General features: G+C 40.9%; 1 protein-coding gene across 1 annotated transcript in view; it reads right to left on the reverse strand.

Annotated features, from left to right (window-relative positions):
• Positions 1-20,386, reverse strand: part of MACO1 (macoilin 1) — a 59,593-nt gene extending 39,207 nt beyond the window's left edge. Inside the window, exons 1-3 of the mRNA XM_045782100.2 lie at positions 20,154-20,386; positions 5,667-5,808; positions 4,149-4,275 (exon numbers count right to left, since the gene is read on the reverse strand). Of these exons, the coding sequence (XP_045638056.1) occupies positions 4,149-4,275; positions 5,667-5,808; positions 20,154-20,233 (349 nt within the window). The 5' untranslated portion in view covers positions 20,234-20,386. The remainder of the gene's footprint in view (positions 1-4,148; positions 4,276-5,666; positions 5,809-20,153) is intronic.
• Positions 20,387-21,312: the final 926 nt, after the last annotated feature.

A 21,312-nucleotide genomic window follows, 5' to 3' on the forward strand; every position in this document is an offset into this window, starting at 1 on the left:
AAGGCAGACGCTTAACCATCTGAGCCACCCAGGCACACCTGTTCTACAAATTTTTTTTCTTAACTATAAGCTTATATTTATTTTATAATTAAAAACAATTTACAGGAGTGCCTGGGTGGTTCAGCCAGTTAAGTGTCTGCCTTCAGCTCAGGTCATGATCCCAGGGTCCTGGGATCGAGCCCGGCACTGGGCTCCCTGCTCAGCAAGCAGGCTGCTTCTCTCTCTGCCTGTTGTTCCCCCTGCTTGTGCGCGTCCTCTCTCTCTCTGACAAATAAATAAAATCTTTTTAAAAAAATAAATAAAAAATAAAAACAATTTTCAAGGGAGGAAAAAGCAACTTGCAACAGAATAAATAAGATACAAATAATGAGGTAATTTTCATTGATTTTTAGAGTCAAATCTGTAGGCTAGGTCTATCTCAGGACATGATTAATAATGGGATTCTTTTTTTTTTTTTTTTTTTTAATGAAGATGTACTACATAGGCATGAGGTCCAGAAACTCTGGAAAGAGCTCCTTTGAGACTATTTAAGGCAAGCGAGTTATAGAAGAGAGAATAGGGAGTCAGGGGAGGGAAATCAGTGATCTGAAGGACAAAATGGCTTTTTACTAAGGATCTTTGGTATGAAACAAAAGAAAAATCACAGCATTTTGGAACTACAAAGATCATTTAGTCCAACCTCCTTGTCATACTGAAGAGTAAAGTAAGGCCCGAAGTTTATACAAATTGGGTCCAAGTTCACAGAGATAATACTGGGTCTGCTCCTAAGGAGAACTTAAATCCCCTTAGACCTGTCTGTGCAGTAAGAAAATGCTAAAAGCTCTGTGAAGGCAGCAAATGGCCTCAACCATTCTTATAGATTTAACATACAAAAAAAGGGGCATTTTCACAGTGTACGAAGACAAACAGCAACCCCTTGGATAATGTATTTTCAAATTAATTTTAAAATGCATTTTGTGGAAGGAGCCGAGATGCCCTTCAACAGATCACTGGATTAAGAAGATGTGGTCCATATGTACAACCGAATATTACTCAGCCATCAAAAAGAACGATTTCACAACATTTGCAGCAACACAGACAGAACTGGAGGAGATAATGCTAAGTGAAATAAGTCAAGCAGAGAAAGACAATTATCATATGGTTTCACTCATTTATGGAACATAAGAAATAGGAAGATTGGTAGGAGAAGAAAAGGAAGAATGAAGGGGGGACAAATAGAAGGGGGAATGAACCAGGACAGACTGTGGACACTGGGAAACAAACTGAGGGCTTCAGAGAGGAGGAGGGTGGGGGATCGGGAAAGGCCGTTGATGGGTATTAAGGAGGGCACATATTGCATGGTGCACTGGGTGTTATACGCAAGTAATGAATCATGGAACACTATATCAAAAACTAGGGATATACTGTATGGTGACTAACATAACATAATAGAAAATTATTACACAAAAAAATAAATAAAAAATAAAAAAATAAAATGCATTTTCAAAAATTTATGTTCTCTAACTCCCTGTATTAATTTCTAAAGTTATCATATATGTAATAAGCATATTACAGAAAAAAAAATTTTTGGACGAAATACCTGTATTTCTACACTTACCAAATAAGAAAATAAAATCATGTTGAAAATATTTTTGAGCAAATGAGTCATGTTATATATACAGTTTTGTATTCTGTTTTTTTCCCTCTTAACAGCAAGGAGGTTCATGATATAATCCTTCTTTTGTGGCAATATATAATTTCATCAATGATTCCTAATAAACTTAAGAATTTTAAATGTTAACAAGTGATAAGTGAAATTAATCCCAAATTATGTAAACTGTACTTATATCTGTCCAGCCCAATAAGAACACCAAGTTTGCTTTGTTTTGTTTATTTGAGCACTAATCATTCCAAATTAAAACATACTTCACAACTTAGCTATTCCAACATTTCCCAGCCTAGGGCTCAAGAAAGGCCAGTATCACTTACGATATTAGCTTCATTGCTGCCCTGTGGGTCACCCACTGAACTCATTCCCAATAAGTTCTGTTAACAGTTATAGGAGCTGTTTTTTCCAAACTACTAAGACGTTATTAAAGTAATTTAGGAAATCATTATAGTTCACCAGAGTCACAGATTGTTGAGCTACAAGGCTCCCCTAGACACTATCTAAATTATTTCACCTTCTTATGACAAAGAAGAAACTGATGGGGTGCCTGGGCAGCTCAGTAGGTTAAGCAGGTGACTCTTGATTTGGGCTCAGGTCATGATCTCAGGGTCATGGGATCCAGCCCCATGTTGGGCTCCTTGCTCAGCAGGGACTCTGCTGGAGATTCTCTCTCTCCCTCTGCCCCTCACCCCTGAATAAATAAATAAATCTTAAAAAAAAAAGGAAGAAGAAGAAGGAGGAGGAGGAGGAGGAGGGGGAGGGGGAGGGGGAGGGGGAGGAGGAGGAGGAGGAACTGAGACCTAGACAGAATGACAAGTGTAAATGGCAACTCACTTGAAACTAAGACCTAGGACAAGAAAATACAAGGAAAAATTAAAGTATGAAAAAATCACTTTAATTAGAGGCAAGCAGACTCAGGAACTGTTGTATTAGCTTATAAATCAAGTCAGATATGACAGAGTGCTAAAGATGGAGAAACCCATGCTCACAGTGGATACTTCAAATAACAGAGCTGACCCGTGCCTTCTACATGGGCCAACATCATCCTCTTAGCACCTCTGAGAAGAGGATGAATGCTGCTCCAGAAAGCTTTTATGAACTGGCACTCCCTCAGTGGTCAAAATCCAACAGGTTGTGGCCAGGCTTAAGAATCAAGTTTCATGCAGCTTTGCAGACAAGTGTAACACTCTGAGAGCCAATCCTTACATCCCCATGCAACCCACTTAGGCTTTCACAGTGGACTGGAGCTATAAAACATCTCATCTCATCTTAGTTTGAGACAGTAGAAGTACAGCTTTAGGAAGAAGCAAGAGGACTGTGTGGCTCCACTCCAGTCAGAACATACCAGAAACAGCATATTTCGGTGAGGAGAACCACTAAAAACTAGGGAGATCAGGATGGTGAAAGTGCTTCAAATAATATAAAAGGAAAAGCTGATAAACCCAGAGATGTTGTGCCTACAGACAAGAAGGCCTGAGAGGAGATGACAGTATCTTTAAGTCTCTACAGAAATGTTAACCTTGGATGGGAGACCACACTCCTTTGGTGTGGCTATAATGCAGGGATGCTGTGTTGGGGCTTAAGGGGATGGTCTGCAGACCCCTTGAATCTGAAGGAAAAGTTCTGTACACTTCCCTATACCTGTGGGGGAAAGCCTCCTTATATCCTCTAAGGGATAAACAAGACCCCAAACAGTCAAGATGTACTGGGTCAAAAGCATAAGGAGGAAAATTCTGGCTCAGTACCAGGAAGAACTTTCTATTACAGCTGCCCCAAAAGCTGAGTTCCTTGTCACTGTAGCCTTTCAATCAGAGACTAAACCACTATGTGTCAGGGATGCTGTGGGGATTCTTATACCAAATAAGGGTTCAACTAAATGACCTCAAACATTCCTTTCAAAGCTGAAACTCCAGAAACATTTTTCCTATGTGGAACATGGCTGTCTTAGAGTCTACCTAAATAGAAATCACTTCAACTTAGAAAAAAACAAAAAAACAAAAAAACTTCATAATGAGAACTGGTCATTGAAATGCCTACAATTGAGATGTCAAATCATAAAGGCTTAAACTTTTCATTCAATAATTTAAAAAATATAAAATATATTTTAGAGGTACAATCTATTAGGAAGGTACAATCTGTTTGGAGGTACAAACTATTAGGCCACTTAAAAGTGTCCACATGGGGACCTGGGTGGCTCAGTCCGTTAAGCATCTGCCTTAAGCTCAGGTCATGATCCCAGGGTCCTGGGACTGAGTCCCGCATCAGGCTCCCTGCTCAGCGGGGGTCTTCATCTCCCTCTGCCCCTCCCCCTACTCATATGCAATCCCCCCCCCCCCCCTCTCTCTCTCTCTCTCTCGGGCACACACATGGACGCAAAAATAAATAAATCTTTTAAAAAATGCCCACATTAAACTCAACTCTAAATAAGGTACTCAAATCATTACATTAAAAAAGTTTGAATCTAAGATTTCTATCCATCTAAGAAGCCATTGAGACTTACCTGTGTGCCATACGTACTGAACCCATACATATGTGCTAGCAGCAAAAAAAAGCCATTGTATGGGGATGAACAGCAGACATATTATATTTGACGTGAATGCTACACAAACAAAAAATACTGAGAAGGCCTAAAGGAAAAAAACAAAACAAAATTAAAAACACATCTTAGAACTTGTTATTTTCAAACAGATTACTAAAAGCATGTTGGACAAAACCTCTGAAACTGGCATGCTAGAACTATAGAACAAGTGACAACAAGAAATTGTAAACATTTAAAACCCACCATATAAAAAGCAGAGGTTAATTCAATATTAAAAAGTAATCCTATTTATGTCCTCAAATCATGAAGAACGGGACCAGAACAAGCTGAGGTTGGGTCCCAGGGAGTTCATTTGGATTTCACAGGCGGGTTACCTAAAACAACTAGCATTTTAACACAGAAAAGTCTCCTCTCGCCTCCTAAAACATTTCTAAAGAACCTCATTCTTGAAGAACAGCCTGCTGGAGCACAAATGAACCATGATAGTAAGAATTACGCTGATGTCGAGGATTTTAATAATGCAGCCTTTCTCTGGACACACCACTAGGTATTCCCAAGAGGACATGAGCCCAAAGCCATCTTTTTGAGGCTCTGGATTTCTGAGTAGAAGAGTTCCAGGTTTAAGGTGTAGTCACGGAACACAAGAGAACTGAAGATCAACCAAGGGAACAAGCCCAAGCCTGTGCCCTTGCTCTAAAATCCAGTAGTTTTTAAAACACAGCCTGGGGATTCCCAGGGTCGGTGGGGGGATTGGGGGTGTCTCTGAGATCCTTTCAGTGGATCTTCCAGGTCAACACCACTTTCATAACAATATTAAGATGTCATCCGCCTTTTCCATGCTCATTCACTCGGGACTAAGGTGGCTTTTTTGAGAAGCTACATAATATGTGATATTGCAATTCACTGAGTTCAGAAGCAAATATGAAAATGCAGCTGTCTTCCATTAAGCCAGACATTAAAGACATTTGCAAAAATGTAGTCAATCTTCTAATTTTTTTGTTTTGGAAAATATAGTTATTTTTCATTTAAAAATGTAATTTACATTAACATGTAATGGGTTTGTTATTATTTTTAAGTGAATTAATAAACATTTAAATTCATTTTCAGTTCTGATTTCTAATAGAGTAAATATGGATAGATCTAATCCAGATAAATAAAAGCTTCTTAGAATCCTATGTAGTTTTTAAGAGTTTAATGGGACCCTGAGACCACACAGTTGGAGAACCACTGCTCTAACTCTAACCCAATCACTAACACGGTGATAGGGCTGCAGAAGTACTTCGGAGTAAGACTGGGTAATCATTGCTCCTTCACTACTCTGTCTCCCTCCCAAGGTCTTTGTCCCTCCCCTTCTTTTCACTGAAATGGCAGAGGAGGGGGTAAAATGATTTGATCATAGGTTTTTTTTATCATCAGTTTCTGAAGATTTTCTTAGAAAATTAAACCCCTTGCACTTGAAAAATATATTAATAAACATACCAGTCCCTGGTATCTGAAGGAATCATAGACGCTCCTGATGAAAAGCCAAAATGGCCACAGGTATTCAAATCTGAACTCCAGGACAAAATCTGCCAGGAGGACAAGTGCCCACACTACCAGAAATTTCAGGTATAAAAATGTACTGCAAAGCATAAAAATAAAGAATTAATTCAAGGTTGCTGGTGAAGCACTAGAAAAAGAAAATGCACTGTTTTCTTTACGAGACAAAAAATATCTTCACATATCATGTAAACAACGGCGATAAAGGACAGAGAGAGATGTTGCTACAACCCACCTAAAGTTTAAAAGCTTTGGCATTCACTTTGAGACCCACAACTATCAAAGTAGGATGGTGACCCAAAATGCCTAATTCTATTTAAGATGGAAAAAAATTTTTACATTTCACCACTATTTTAAAATGTGCTAAGTGTCTTATTTAAAATACTGCAACACTCTCAAAATTACAGCTTTCCAGCTATCCTTCATTAGAAGAAAATGTCACGGTTGAAAGGCTTCGAATTTGCTGTTTCCCCACCCCTCTACATCTGTTTGAAGAGTCTTTGAAATTCTTAATGCACATCCCTACACGCCTGAAGGATTCTGTCTTTTCCCCTCTTTTCTCCTCTTGCCTTTCTATGTAGTATTCACCTGCATTAACCAAACAAACACCAAATGACTTCCCCAGATAGAAACTAACTTAGGGAGCAGTTGCCAATTACTACTGTGGGTTGTGAGAACACAAAACGTACATTAAAGAAAAAAATCCTAAAGTACCCCAGCCTTGCTGTAGCTAAGACGTAACATGCGTGCTTCCAGCTCCCTCCGGATTTATTTAAGTAGAAGCAGATTTCCATATGCCAGGCAGGACACATATTCAACCACTGCGGCAGCTCAAAACAAGGCAAGGACATGGATTAAAATCTCAAAGTCCATCTTCTGGTTCATGAGTTGTACAACAGATAGCAGAAGCCTTTAGATTAATAAGCCCCTTACTAATAAGCCCCTAATTCTATGTCCTTAACCCAATCGATTCTGGAGCAGGGTAAGTTTAGGCACTTAAAAAAAAAAAAAAAAGATTTTCTTAGATATAGATTGGAAATACCTAAAATTCACTTTGATTTGGGCCAGAGCCTTGTATGCTGCTTTGTAATACAAACATTCCGATATTGATGTGATTACATTAGCTGTTTGAATATACACCACCAACAACAAAATCAAGACTTTAATAAATTATTTTCAAGTATATTAAAATAAACTACAGAAAAACTTATAAACTTGGGGGGTGGTAGACAACAAAAGCAAGATCCAGCACTGAGGATTCTTTCTGTGCCCTCTGAAGCCACAAGGGTAAAAAGATGTCAAGGACAGACAGGTATGACCCTCAATGATACGGTAGCATAATGAGACATTATGTGCAACTAGGGGCAATTTCTAATACTAACTCTTGGTAGAACTTCTTAGGGCTTGACAGTAAGTTTCGACTAAGAGGTTTGCTATACAATCAAGGAACCCAAGGCAAACCAGAAGAAAACAGGCTTGCACTCTAAGTCCCACCTTTTAGTTTCATTTCACTAGAATCATATTAGCCAGATGAAGAAGGAGCCCTCATTCTCACCCATTAAAAACCCATCACTGATCTGGGCATCTGGGTGGCTTAGTCGATTAAGTGTCTGCCTTCAGCTCAGGTCATGATCCCAGGGTCCTGGGATCGAGTCCCACATTGGGCTTCCTGTTCAGCGGGGAGCCCGCTTCTCCCTCGGCTCCTACCCCTGCTTGTGCGCTCTCTCTCTATCAAATAATTAAATAAAATCTTTAAAAAAAATCCATCACTGATCACAGTGGAGAGCAAGGCGTATTTTACTAGAAGGAACAATTGAGTCATGTAGGCATTTGGGAACACAAATCTAGTTTCAAACTAGATTTCCAAGCTGCCTGGCTTTAAAACTGAAAGGTTTTTCCTTGTCTCTAGAACTGTTTCTAGGTTGTAAATAAGTGATAATAGCCTCTCATCCCTGTTTCTAAGGCATTTAAGAAATGGCACACATGGAAATGTTTTTATCTCTCCAATGAACACTTTTTCCCATGGGGCTGCCTCTGGATGAGGTGAATGAGATGCGCTGAGTACACCATTGAGTGTAGTCATCACCACTCCCCAAGTGGAAAAGGTAGAGTACTACCAACTGTCTCTGTCCCAAATGCTCCCAAGGCATGGCAGGATCCCAGTCTAGCAGGCAACATTCCGTTGCACTATTTACATAGCATTATCCAAAGAATGACAGCCTATTGAATACTTTCTAATAACCCAATCATTTAAACCGAAGGGAATACAGAAATGATCATCTTTGCAACCATGACTACTCTTTTTCAAGTCTGTGACTTCAAGAGAGTTCCTTTTTATATATTTCATTTCTTTTCAAAAAAACTGCTTTCGTACTTTCATGTTCCTTGACACCCAGCTCTTCCTGAGTCACAGTTTAGAAGTACAGATATCTAAGGAAACTTGACCTTTCACAAACATATGCCATACCCTCAACTTTCCTCAGGCTCCCCTTTTAGGTGGGCCCGCCTCTAAAACTCAAGAGGCGATCTAATTAACAAATCAGATTTTACAAGTTTTGCAAAGAGAGTTCTAGAGTTTAGTTACACGATCATGTGAATATATATATTGTTACTGAACTGTACACTTAGAAACAGTTAAGATGCTGAATTTTACATTGCGTTTGGCCACACTTTTAAATATATATAAATAAGTAATTCTTTACTCATCTTTAAAAAAAAAAAGTTGACTTTACTTTACGACTAGTACTGAATTCTACTGATTCATTTCTGCCTTCAGGGTTTTAGAAAGTTTAAGACAATTGCCTGAGTCAGTATTCACTTAGTCCTCTGTATCAGTAAATTATGCTTACTAATCCTTCTACAGGTACATGTAGAAAAGTTAAAGAACAAGTGATCTAAAATGACTGCTTATCAGTGTAAAAACCCTAATTCTTTTCCTTCCATGTTCTGAAGGTCATAAGATTTTGCCAAATCCAAAGAGATGACATTCTAATGGGGAGAGAAAGTTAGTTTTTAAGCCATTAGAGAATTCTAAAATATTTCTTTTAAACCATGAAGAGAATGTGATTAAATATAAAATATGTTTATACATACAGTTCACAACATGGTTCATAACTTGATGTTACTTTCTCTGATCCAAACATGTTTATGAATAACTATAAAATATCTTGAACAAAAATTTAAAGCATAACTACAATGAAAAGATATTTTCCATAATGATATAATGAAACAAGGGCAGACCAATAATGTCTTTTGATAGTCTTACAAGCTTCTGTTCTGGATGCCAGTGAAATTAAGAAGAGACATGTGCAATTATTAGGCTTAATGGTGGTGATTCTTTCAAAGTGGTTATTAACTATAAGTTTCTTTCCCCTCCCCCATTCTATTCCTACCCTTGCCATTGACAACCATTTTTAACCTGAATCTATTTGGCAGTACTCTTCACCTATGGATTAATCATCTATGATTAATGAGAAGCAGTACTGAACATTTTTCTTTTTCCAAGTAAAGTGCACCTTCTTTCTAGTACCACCAGCTGCTGTCACTTAGGTCATTTTCTAGAGCCCACATAATTACCATGGTGTGGCCATCAATCCTCAGTACCTGACCTTTTCCCTAGGCAGACTAATGGCCATTTAGTTCACTTGGTCCTCACCGCAGAAATGACTGTAGAATATTTCACTGGCTGTGCTAGTGGCCATCTATCTCAATCCCTGGCTTTCCTGTCATTTCTGTAATAGCAACTGTGAATTGCTTTTAGCTTTCAGTATGTAGCATGATACTTCTTACACCAAACTGCTGTCTTCTCTGTCATCAAATACCTCTCCCTACTCCACATCACCTCTAGAATATTCATCCAGCCTCTTGTCCAGCTGATATTCCTACTGCAACCTGAGTAAGTGTAATTATAGTCCTGCTACTCAAAGTGTGGTCCACGGACCAGCATCATCAGCATCATCAGCATCACTATGAGCTTTTTAGAACAACAGTATTTCAGGGCCCATCCCAGACCTATTTCATCTAAGCCTACATTTTCACTCGGTCCCTAGACTATTTGTGTGTACATTAAAACTTGAGAAGTACTGGCCCATGGTATAAACTTCTCATTGTCATGGAACTTCCACTGAATTCCACAATGTCTCAGAAAGAAAACAACTATCTACTTAGATAATCAGTACTTATCTCCAAACCCTTAGCTCTCTTTCCCTCAACTGGGAACACTGTTCAGGGTTGATTCTTCCATTTTCTTACTTTTCTTTCTGAGTCACAGACAAGATCCCCACCTAAGTACAATTTAACCAAACGAAGCAATTCTATTACTATACTCATCCTTCAGCACACAACACAAATATCATTTCATTAAAAAAAGGCCCCCCCTGATCCCAAAGTAAAGACTGTTACCCCATTATATGCTCACATAGGATTCTGTACCATAAGAACATTTAATCACAGTTATAAATAAATAGTATTTTATTTAATTAACTGTTTAAATGTAAAGTCCACAAGAACAAAAGAGTTGCCTATTTTGTTCCCTGCTTTATCCTCAGTGCCCAGCAGAGCACCCTGCACACTAAAGAAATCCAACCAGTATTTGCTGAATGAATGGCCTACAACGCACAAGAGTGTTTAGGATTGACGGTAAGGCCTTTACCAAAGTACACACTTAAAATGAAGGTAGACAGAGAAATCATGCACAGGTGACTGGGAAGGGTATCTGAACAAAGCAACATCAACAAAGGTAACAAATACAGATTCTGCTCCAAAGATTACTATGTACTTGCTCCCAATCTGTTCTGGTCTTCAATAGGAACAAATTAATCTAATCAGCCTTGCTCTGCGAACCAGACTAGCACTCCATTTGGCCTGCCTGCCACTGGCTCGGCCTACAGCGGGGGCTCTCAAAGTGTCTTCTGTTAGCCTAACATTAAAGAAATCTACAAAAATGTAAAGCCACACTACTCTTCTCATGGACTTATGATTTTTATATCAGCTTATAATTATTTAAAATGTGTCTGTCTTAATTTCTAATGCAGTAAATATTGATAGATACAACCTATATAAACCAAGAGTGGAAAGAGGTCCTGAGACAAAAATAATTAAGAAATGTGGTGGACTACAGAAAGTTGTGCAGAGCATCAAGATAAAACGGCCTAGCCCCCGCTGCTATGTGCTGCACCTGCCTCCCGACGTGCAATCCAGACAGGAGGATGTCTGAGAACACCTAAGCTACTCCTTATTTTTCTTTTCTATTCTAGGCCTCCTATAGACTGCCAAGAGAACCTTTCGAGTGTCAATTACACACACACACACACACACACACACACAGCCACTGCAATGACAAATCTAGTGTAAAAAGTGCCCAGTTTAGAAAGAATAAAGAAAACCTAGAATAGAAATCACTTTTAAAAGCTTTTAAGAATTGTGTGGTGGGGTGCCTGGGTGGCGCAGTTGGCGAAGCGACGGACTCTTGGTTTCGGCTGGGTTCATGAGCTGGTGCTTGTGAAATCAAGCCCGGTACCGGTCTCCGTGCGAAGACTGCTTAGGATTCTCTCTCCCTTTGCCCCTTCCAACCCCCACCCCCGCCACGTGCACACTCTCTCTAAAATAAATAAATAATTCTTAAAAAGAAAAAGAGAATTGTGTGGTATAGCGTTTTTACGAAGGATTATAGAGACTGCAGAGATAGCAAGGATAGGTATTGTAACTTAACACAACTGGAGAATTTAGAGTTTTAGAAATTCTGCTTCAAAAACACTTTCACCTAAAAAAAAAACAACAAAAAAGCAAACCACACCACTTTCAACAGTGTGGACTCCGTGAGGTTTGGGATGGGGGGTGCAGAAGCGCATGAGGAGAACGAGAACCACCCAGAGGATTACACTTCGTATCTTCAGCAGTAGCAATCAGCTACCTAATCACACCTTACACTTACATCACATGGGTAATTTTTCCAAATGCTTTCATATTAATTATCTCATTTTAGCCTTACAACTGTGAAATAGGCAGGGTAGTTATTACCCTTTCATAGGAAAGAAACCTGAGGAACCAGGAACTGAGAAGCTGTGGGGCACTGTTGAAAGAGCACAGAAACAGGAGTCTGGAGACCACAGAGAGGTGAATTCTACGTGGAATGCTGTGCTGCGGCTAAAAAAATAGATGAATACATTTCCATGGAAAGAAATGGAGAAGAGATTAAGTGAGGAGAAAAGCCAAGAAACTTTTCTGTAAAATGGAATCCTATTTTTGTTAAGGAAGAAATATACACGTTTGCTTATACAGAAAAAAAGAGAAAAATGATACTTAAAAATTATATAAGAGTGATCATCCCAGAGCAGGAGTACTAAGGTCTGCTGCATTATGCTAATACACTATCATGTTCACTTTTCCATAACAAGTATGTGTTACTCTTATTTTTTTAACTCTTCATTCTGAAATAACTTTGGACTTACAGAAAAGTTCCATGAACAGTACAGAGTTCCCTTATATCTTTCACTCAGAATCCACAAATGATAAAACATTTTATCACGTTCTTGTTATCATTATCTCCCTATATATGTTTTATTGGGTTTTTTTAAGTCAAAGTCAGGAAATTAACATTGACACGTTACTATTATCTGATCTAGACACCTTATTCAGTAATTATCTCACTAACATCCTTTATTTTCTTTAAAGATTTATTTATTTTAGCTGGGGTGGGGGAAGGAGGGAAAATCTCAAGCCGACTCCCTGCCGAGCATGGAGACTGACGCAGGGCTTGATCTCATGACCCTGAGATCATGACCTGAGCCAAAACCAAGAGTCAGACATTCAACTGACTGAGCCACCCAGGCACCCCTCACTAATGTCTTTTAAAGCAACAGATAAACAGATAGGTAGAGCTCGATAAATCAATAGATCCTGGTCCCATCACATTTTGCACTGTTGTTGTATCTATACTGGTTTTTTAAAATTTATGTAATAGAGATTCTCTTACATATAATGTGAATTCTTACACATAAACACCACTCAGAAACGAAGTGGCACAATACTGTACAACAGAAAGAGGACAGACTTTGGGGTTAGACAGATATGAGCCTCTATCAAGTAACTAAACCTGGGACAACCATGGTTTCCTCACAAATGAAACTGAAGCTAGCACCCTTACTGGAACAAAACAAAACAATGAAGAAAAAATAATAATAGTAGTAAAAGCAAATAACTTTATGAGCAATTATCCGTGTCAGACACGATGCTAAGTTTTTACCCTTTTAGCAGTCCTATAAAGTAGGTGGTATATTTACCATCCTCATTTTACAGAGGAGAAAACTGAGGGCTAAAGCAAGTAAGTGACTTGTTCAAGGTCACACAACCAGTGTCAGGGACATTCTCTGAAGTCAAATTCAAAGGACTTTAAAGCCCGTATGTTTATTCATCACATGGGACTTTCTCATCTCACATTAGATATTCAATAAATATCATTTTCCTTCTTTATATCCTTTCCTATATACACATTCAACTTATATAATTCTTTAATTCTCCAACAGAACCAAGTTTTTAAAAAATGAGCTGATGTACTTTATGAAAGAATAAACCCTCAGTATCTCATTCATAAACTATGAATTTATAAACTTAATTTGTAAACACACTATGAAGCTCTGCAGAAAAAAAAATTAAAGTCAAACACTCTTTCTTTTTTTTAAAGATTTTATTTATTTGAGAGAGAGAGATAGAGAGAGCAGGAGCGGGGGGGCAAGGGGAGAGGTAGAGGAAGAAGCAGACTCCCCACTGAGCAGGGAGCCGGATGTGGGGCTCGATCCCAGGACCCTGGGATCTGACCTGAGCCAGAGGCAGACGCTTAACCGACTGAGCCACCCAGGCACCCCCTAAAGTCAAATATTCTTTACAGAAATAACTATGGCACAAAAGATGGGACAACTCAAGACTGCTTTCTAGTGAAATTCACACTCCTAGAATGATCATTGTGATAGAGAAACATGGAATTCAAAAATAAAAATATAATTCATTTTTTAAAAAGTCATAATTTCAATAAACCATGAGGTATATAGTTTGTCGAGCCCAGAGCAAGGCAAGAAAACAATGCTTATTACATCTGAGAAAGAAGACTCTAGCCTTAGTATTTCTCTCATATGAGACAGGAATTTTTGTTTGACCATGAACATGGCATTCATTCTCTCTATAACTCAAGTGCCCTCACTACAAGATAGGCAAAATACTGACTTTAGTACTGAGCAACTTACTCGGTTTTTAGAAGTGCTTTAAAGATGAACAAAGTAATAATATAATTTAAAAACAGAGCTAGACTGTTTCTAGCCACCTCCCCTGTGCTAGGTAAGGAAAGAGACCTCCAACAGTGTAAATCCACTAGTGACATCTACAGATACACCTCAAGCAGACTAGTTGCACCATTCCAACCCACTAAACGCAAAGCCTCTACAAAAGAAAAGGCAACAGAAGAGATGGATGAGGGGTAAATTATTTCTGATGTCACAATCCCATGACTCAATGTGAGTACATTGTCCTTAAAAGCAGCAGAGGAAAACAAAGAAATGAAAGTCAGGGCTATGAAGGGGCTTCAAAGTCTGGGGATGATAGGCATTTTGGAACGTTGATGAGCAGAGGCCAACTTGATATCAGTTAAGTTAAATGTCAAAGTAAAGATATAAAGCTTCAAAGAATAACATTCTAACAGCTGATTACGTCTTTTAAGTTTCCATTACCAGGATCCACGTGCCTAAAGGTGAAAGACCTTAAGGAAATAGTCACTCCTTGGGTATTTGAAGAAATTCATGATGGAAAAAAAAAAAACATCTAGCAAAGGATATGTGTTTCCACTGTTGGTCTGTACCACCATACTTATGTAGCTTGTCGAGCAAACAACTTTTTTCTTCCGGACCTATTTCTTGAAAACGATCCAAGTAAAATAATTACACTCAAATCTAGTAAGCCTAGAGAATAAAAGTAATCAGTATCTTTGAAGAGCACACTAAATTTCATCAAGAAAAGTAACCCAGAGGTGCCTGGCTGGCTCAGTTGGTAGAGCATGCGGCTCTCAATCTCAGGGTTATGAGTTCGAGCCCCATAATAGGAAGGAAGGAAGGAGGGAAGGAAGGAAACCTAAATACAGTATTTCAAAGTGAAATAAAATTTCTATCTGACCCTCCAGACTCCACAAGGTATATGTTATATTTTATAATATCCCCTTAAGTATCACCTGGATGGTAGCCTAGAAAATGACAAAACAAAACAAAACATATATATATATATACACACAAAACCCCAAAGGGTTAATATCAGTGGGAAGATCTGGGAGAAATGGCCAAAGAAAAAGACTCTGGAAATATAAGTGCCTATAGAACAGGAACTGGCTCCAGAATATCTGGCAAATAACTAACAAGAAAGTGAAAATTGTAAGTTATTAAGTCTACCATTAAAATCAACCTCCAAATCTAGTGAGGTTCAAGAAAAGCCATGAGGAATCAAAGAAAAAGGAGACTATCACTAATAAAACAGGAAGCTTTAAAGCAAATAATCTGAACTCGATCACGTTCCCCCTTCCCCTGCCTCAACTTGTAGCAGAAATTTAAAGGGATTTTCAAAACATCTAATGAAACTAAACTGCCAAGAGTACTCGGACAAGAAGAATCATAAACAAAGTTGGAGGAAAGTACCTTTCTTTTAAGGTAATACACTCCTGGCAAAAATGAAGTACAAAACTCCAGTGTGGCAGATTTCTTTAAATGCACTTCATGGAAACTGCAAATATAAGGATTAGGTAAACACCTCACTGGAAAGATTAGTCAAAACTTACCCCCTTTCCCAACAGCCCTCAAAAACAATACAGAATCTATCACTTTCACGTCAGGTCCAGTGTGGCTGAAGTTAAAGCCTCCCAAGATTACCAAAATGCTTTTAGGCTGTGAGGTTGCAACACTGGTGTCTGGGGTTTCGGTTGCAGAACACACGCACAATCGAGGCAGCCAAGGGTCATGCCAGCCTCTAGTGGCTTTAATAAGCCTAGCCCAAAGGAGGCTAAAACTAGGCTTAGGAAACATCATTAATTAAAGAGGCAGGAAAAGCAAGAAAGTGAAATCTCTGGAGAGCAGATTATTTAGACTAGAGTCTGAAAAAGGAAATTAAGAAGCTGAGAAGGATGCAAACTTTGATCATTTCAAAAGTCAAAGGCCAGGAAACTCTCTTCTGAAACAAAGATGGGACAAGGTATTCTGTGAAACAGGGATGTCCCAAGTCCTCAGCTCCAGTTTGAAGGCGTGAAGCTGTCAAAGTCTAGAGTCAGGCACAGTCCTGCGCTGCCCAAGCTGCCGGCAGCATGCTACATGCAGAACCCGGCGCACGAGGACAGGAAGTATTCATAAACTCACGAGGGAAGGGGCACTTCCTTCAACCACCAGTAACAGAGATATAAAATAGTTTCCTGAAGCTTAACACATGTGCCTTACTTAAAATGCTTATTATGCCTACTTGGGCAAGTAACAATTTTAACTGCAGAGGCTTTCAACATAAACGTCTCTGCCCCTGTCTGCTACTTACCACACCTCATCTCATCTTCCCATTATAAAGTCAGTAATTCTCAGGGGGAAGGAAGTGGGGAACATGGCAAAGTGACAGGTGGGTAAACCACACGAGATCCCCTTAAGGCTTTTAAAAACTACATAGCACTCCAACCCCACCTCACCTGGAGAATCACTGCATGTAATTAGACGTTACTGTTGGGAGTGTCTGGTACATGTGTGAAGGCAGACAATGGACAGAGAATCACTGCCATAAAAACCCGAGGACCTCTGAAACGTCATCGTTAAGTGGGGTTATTTTACTTTCTTTTATTAATAACCGTTCCTTATCATTTCTGAAACGTCATCGTTAAGTGGGGTTATTTTACTTTCTTTTATTAATAACCGTTCCTTATCATTTCCAAAGTACTTCCACATCTATCTCATTTGAGTTAGAAAATACTCCCTCACTTAGTGGCGGCTACTTCATCATAAAATAGCACAGGGCAAAATAAAGCTGTTAATGCATCAGATGAACAACTAAAATAGCCAGCTAAAATGTAATTCAACAAAAATATTTTTCCTTGAACAGAACGAAAAGTTCTTTGGAACCTCAAAACCACTGTCCAAATTTAAGAGAGCATTATGATGACCTACTCGACTGTAAACTCCTTGAAGACAAGAAACTGTATCTCATCCTGTATCCTCCACAATTTTCTGAACGATGCAGGTTCTTAACTGAGTAGAATGAATTAGTTTATATTCATTTATTATTAACTCACATACTCAATATTTATTGAATACTGAATTCCTACTCTGGCTCTGTGCTGGCTCGGATTGTTTTTAAATGTGTTTTGAATTTTAGTTCTTAATAACATAAGAGAAAATTATCACCATTCCCGCTTCTTTTCTCTTACTCTTAATTATTAATTTGACTGGAATAACATACCTGGACATTTCAATTTTCAAACAATGGGCACACATATAAATGTAGATAATCCTGATATGTCTAAATTCCATTTTCCTTCTACCTTGCCGCTGAAATAATTTTATCACAGTCATTATACTGACAATAATCATATCTTTTGACAATCACCTCAGTCACAGTTGCTGGATCGAAGCCCATGATTAAAAGCATCTCAGCAATAGGATTTTTTTCAGCAAGACCAAGCAGCAACTGACCCTTTGTTTTGACTACTCAACTTCCGTTTATAGCTGTAGCAAATCTTATAGTCTCTCTTGCCTCCTTAAAGAATAAACCAAACATGTTGAACTGTGATAACAACAACATGGTAAATAATATTTATATAGCCCGCTAGAATTTATAGAGTTTCACAAACTGAACATGAGCTCCTTTAGTCCTCAAGACTCATTTGAGAGATGAGAGAATGGGGCTCAAAGTGGCAGAGCTGGGATTCTGAGTACGAACCCAGGCCTCCCGATGCCTGCAGTCCAGTGCTCTCTTCATCACAGCTGCCTCCTTGCTATGCCCACACTCAAAAAGTTGTGCAGACTGAGAACATGAAAATAATGTTCATGAAAGGTTATGCTATGAAATAGTAGATAGTGATTATCAAAACTGTCAACAGAGCTTCAGAAAAAAACAAAGCTCTCTGTTTAATGAGACCAAAATTGGCCAGATGTTGAGAAACAAAATGGGTAATAGATGGCATGAAAAACAACTTAATATAGAGTTAAATTCGATGATCACAGAAATTTGATATTCACAAATCCTCAAACACCATAATTTATAACTAGCCCACTGATTCTGTTTGCTTTAGAAATTAAGGAAAAATTTCTAAATATTTAAAAAAAAAAGAATTGGAAAAAAACAAAACCATGATCTTGTTCTTTAGTCCAATGCTCCATATTATAAACTAAGAAACAGGTAAGTGAATTAAAACATTCATTTGATATATTATGCTCCAAAAGGAAAGACAGGTAGAAATATACGTAGGTCTTTGATTAACATCTAACTTAAACAATGCCAAACAGAGAAGGTTAAACAGATTTGAGAGCTGTTGGGTTTTAAAATTTTACAGCGAAACTCTGAATAACTTGCATAGCATATTTACTTTAGGATAAGAACATTTGAATTCCAAAAGATCATCACTAAAATAATAGATCTTCATTAGACAATGAAGTCACATTGTTCACATTGATTGAGTGGTTACTACTGGGCAGGTTATTAAACTGGGCGTCATTTGTTCAAATATAAAGAGATGTCCAAATACAACAAATGTAAACAATATGGGATCCCCAGTCTTCTTTCTATAAAGGTATATCATCATATGTTACTGTGACTAGCAGCCATTCAAAGTCCTTGGTCTACAATTCTGTTTAATATGCTTTTTCTATTCTTGTGTCACTATTTAGTTGTTCAAATCTTTTTCAATGGGCAGGAAAAAAATCCTCCCTAAAGGATCATAGTGTCTTCAACTTGAAGAGGCATTTCCCCCCACCCATTAAATCTGTAGGAAAATGGTTTTTGCTTTTTCACTTTCAGTTTAAACGGTCAGGTTTGACTGATTCAGCATGGATTTTGACCTGTTTTACTGACCGCTGCACCCTCATAGCTAGAACAGGGCCTGGCACATAGTACATACATTTGTTGAATGAATGAAAGAATTACTCCTATGATCTATGGCTCATTACATAAGGATATATCTATATAGAAGGATAAATACACATATGAACTTTATACTTTGACTTCTTAATGCTTAAACTTGAAATAAAGAAAACCCCTGATGTTTACATCACTCAGCTGCTTGTGAAAAGCAATCTTCCATATATGTAAACAACAGCATGTGCAAGGTATACAGTTATGCTAAGACTTGGTCATTAGCTTGGTGACAACTTGGGTGTTACCAGCTACCTCACATATTTCTCCAAGTCCCACAGCTCGGAAGAGCTAAATTGTAAAATGCCACGAAGACTCAATTAAGCCAATACGCACATGCTGAGAATTCTCTTTTGTAAACTAATTATTTCTCCATCGAAATCATTTATCAAGGCGAGTACCATTCAGAATTAACATTCTAAGAAACAGAAAATAACAGGTCGTACACAAGTTCTGCGTAAGAAGCTGTGATTGTCACTAAGTTGCCCCACGAACCTGTTGTCCTTCTCCCCCTCAGAGCAGTGAATTCAGTTTCTATTTAAAGGGACACTGCTTTTTTCTTTCCAGAAGAAAAAGAAAATTGTGAGTTTGGAAAAAAAAAATCCCTTTTAAAAGGTTCGAAGAAAACTATCTGCTTAGAATGGTCAAAATAATGTTTGCTGAGAAAATGGTCATCAGCTCCTTCTGAGTCTGGAGCGGGGCCACAGGGCATGATTAGGGGGTATCGGCTTCAGCCCTCGGTGCCAGGTCTGAGATCCCGCAAGAGAAGTAGAGGGCGAAAGAAGGGGCAACGTGGCCACCTGCCCAGTCTGCCGGGGACCGTGGGGCCACTGTCTACTCCCAACTTTGTCAGCCTTTCCCCCTACTGCATATGGTCCACGCGCCTCCCGACTCAGGCCGGCGACTCCCAGGCCAGAGCGGAACTGAGGGGCCAGCGGAGGCCCGGCGGCCCCGGGAGCGGCCCTCGGGCCCGGCGGCGCGGGCTAGGAGCGCGGGAGGGGAGGGGGCTCGCCGCCCCTCCCCCCGGCGGGGCCAGGGAGCTCCCAACGGCGGCTCGGCGGCTTCCTCGGCCAGCGCCCGCCGCGCCCTCCCCGCCCGGCCGGCGGCCCTCGCCACGCCCCGCGCCCCCGGGGCGCACCTCTTCGGGCCGGCCGGAGCCCCCCGGGCCGCGCTCCTTGGGAGAGGCCCCCGGCGCGGGCGTGCGGCCTAGTCGGGGTTACATAACGGGGCCGGGCCCCTCCGGAACGGACCAGGGGCCGCGGGGCCCACGCGGGCGGAGGCGGGGGCGCCGCCGCTCACCTGCCGTAGATGCCCTCGGTGATCCGATTCCGCTTCAGGGGGCGGCGGAGCTTACTGCAGTCGGCGTTCCGCCGCTTCATCCTCCCGCTGGGGGGCCGGGTGCCCGCGCCGCCTCCGCCGCCGTCTCTCACCTCAGCCGCCGCCGCCGCCGGCCCGCCCCGCGTCGGGCCTGGACTCTACCCCTGGGGCCGGTCACACAGACATGGAGCCAGCACCCGGGGGGAGGGGGGTGGGACGGGGAGGGGGGGCTCAGAGCCTCCTCCGCCTTCGGAAACAAAGAAATGACAATTCCGGGGCCCGCCCGCCCCAGCACCAGCCAGCCGCCTGCCCCGCCTCCTCGGCTCCGACGGACGGCCCCCGAGGCCAATCGAAGGCGCCGCTATACCGCTGCCGGCCAATCCAAGGGCCCGCTGAGGCAAAACGGACTCGAGAACCCGCCTCTTTGAAGGACAGAAGAATGCGCCAATCATTATAGTGTCTGTGTGCGTGCCTGGGCCTATCAGAAAAGATTTAAATAGAGGCTTATAAATAGGCCCTATAAATATAACATCCTATATTATGCTTTATTGCGAAGGTACACTTCATGACTGTTGGATTGCGTTGTATTATAACCCATGCTAGAGCATACCGTGGTATATTCATTGCCCGCTATCACTAGCACTATATGAAATCGGGAGGCCTGGGTTTGCGGCATGTGCTGTTTCTGCGCTGACATGTGCTCCAGTCAGTCGCGTTATTATGTAAGGGGCTCGCAGCATCCTCCCCCTCTAGGAGCCTCCGGGGTCAGCGCCGGGGGCCCTTTCTGCGGATCCTGGAGCGTTCGGCCAGGCGGGCCGCGTCAGCGCGCGACGGGGGTACGAATGACAAAGCAAACCCCACATACACACACACACACCCTGCCAGCTCCCGGCGACGTGGTGACAGCGCGGCGGCCAATCGGAAGAGGTGCGGGGCGGGGCTGCTGCGGTCCCGCCCCCTGGAGGGCGCGTCACAGGGGGCGGGGCCGTGGGTGCGCGCGACGTCGCGCTTGGCTGCCGGGGGTGTGTGGGGCGGTGCGACCCTCGCTCCACGTCCGCAGGGCGGGCTGTGCGGCTGGCTCCGCTGGCACCGCGCCGGCTGGACGCGGCGAGCGTCAGCGTCGGGGACGTGTCTGTGCCGC

Source organism: Ursus americanus, chromosome 33, assembly GCF_024610735.1.
Source record: "Ursus americanus isolate L20-20 chromosome 33, mUrsAme1.1.p, whole genome shotgun sequence".
NCBI classification, from domain to species: Eukaryota; Metazoa; Chordata; class Mammalia; order Carnivora; family Ursidae; genus Ursus; species Ursus americanus.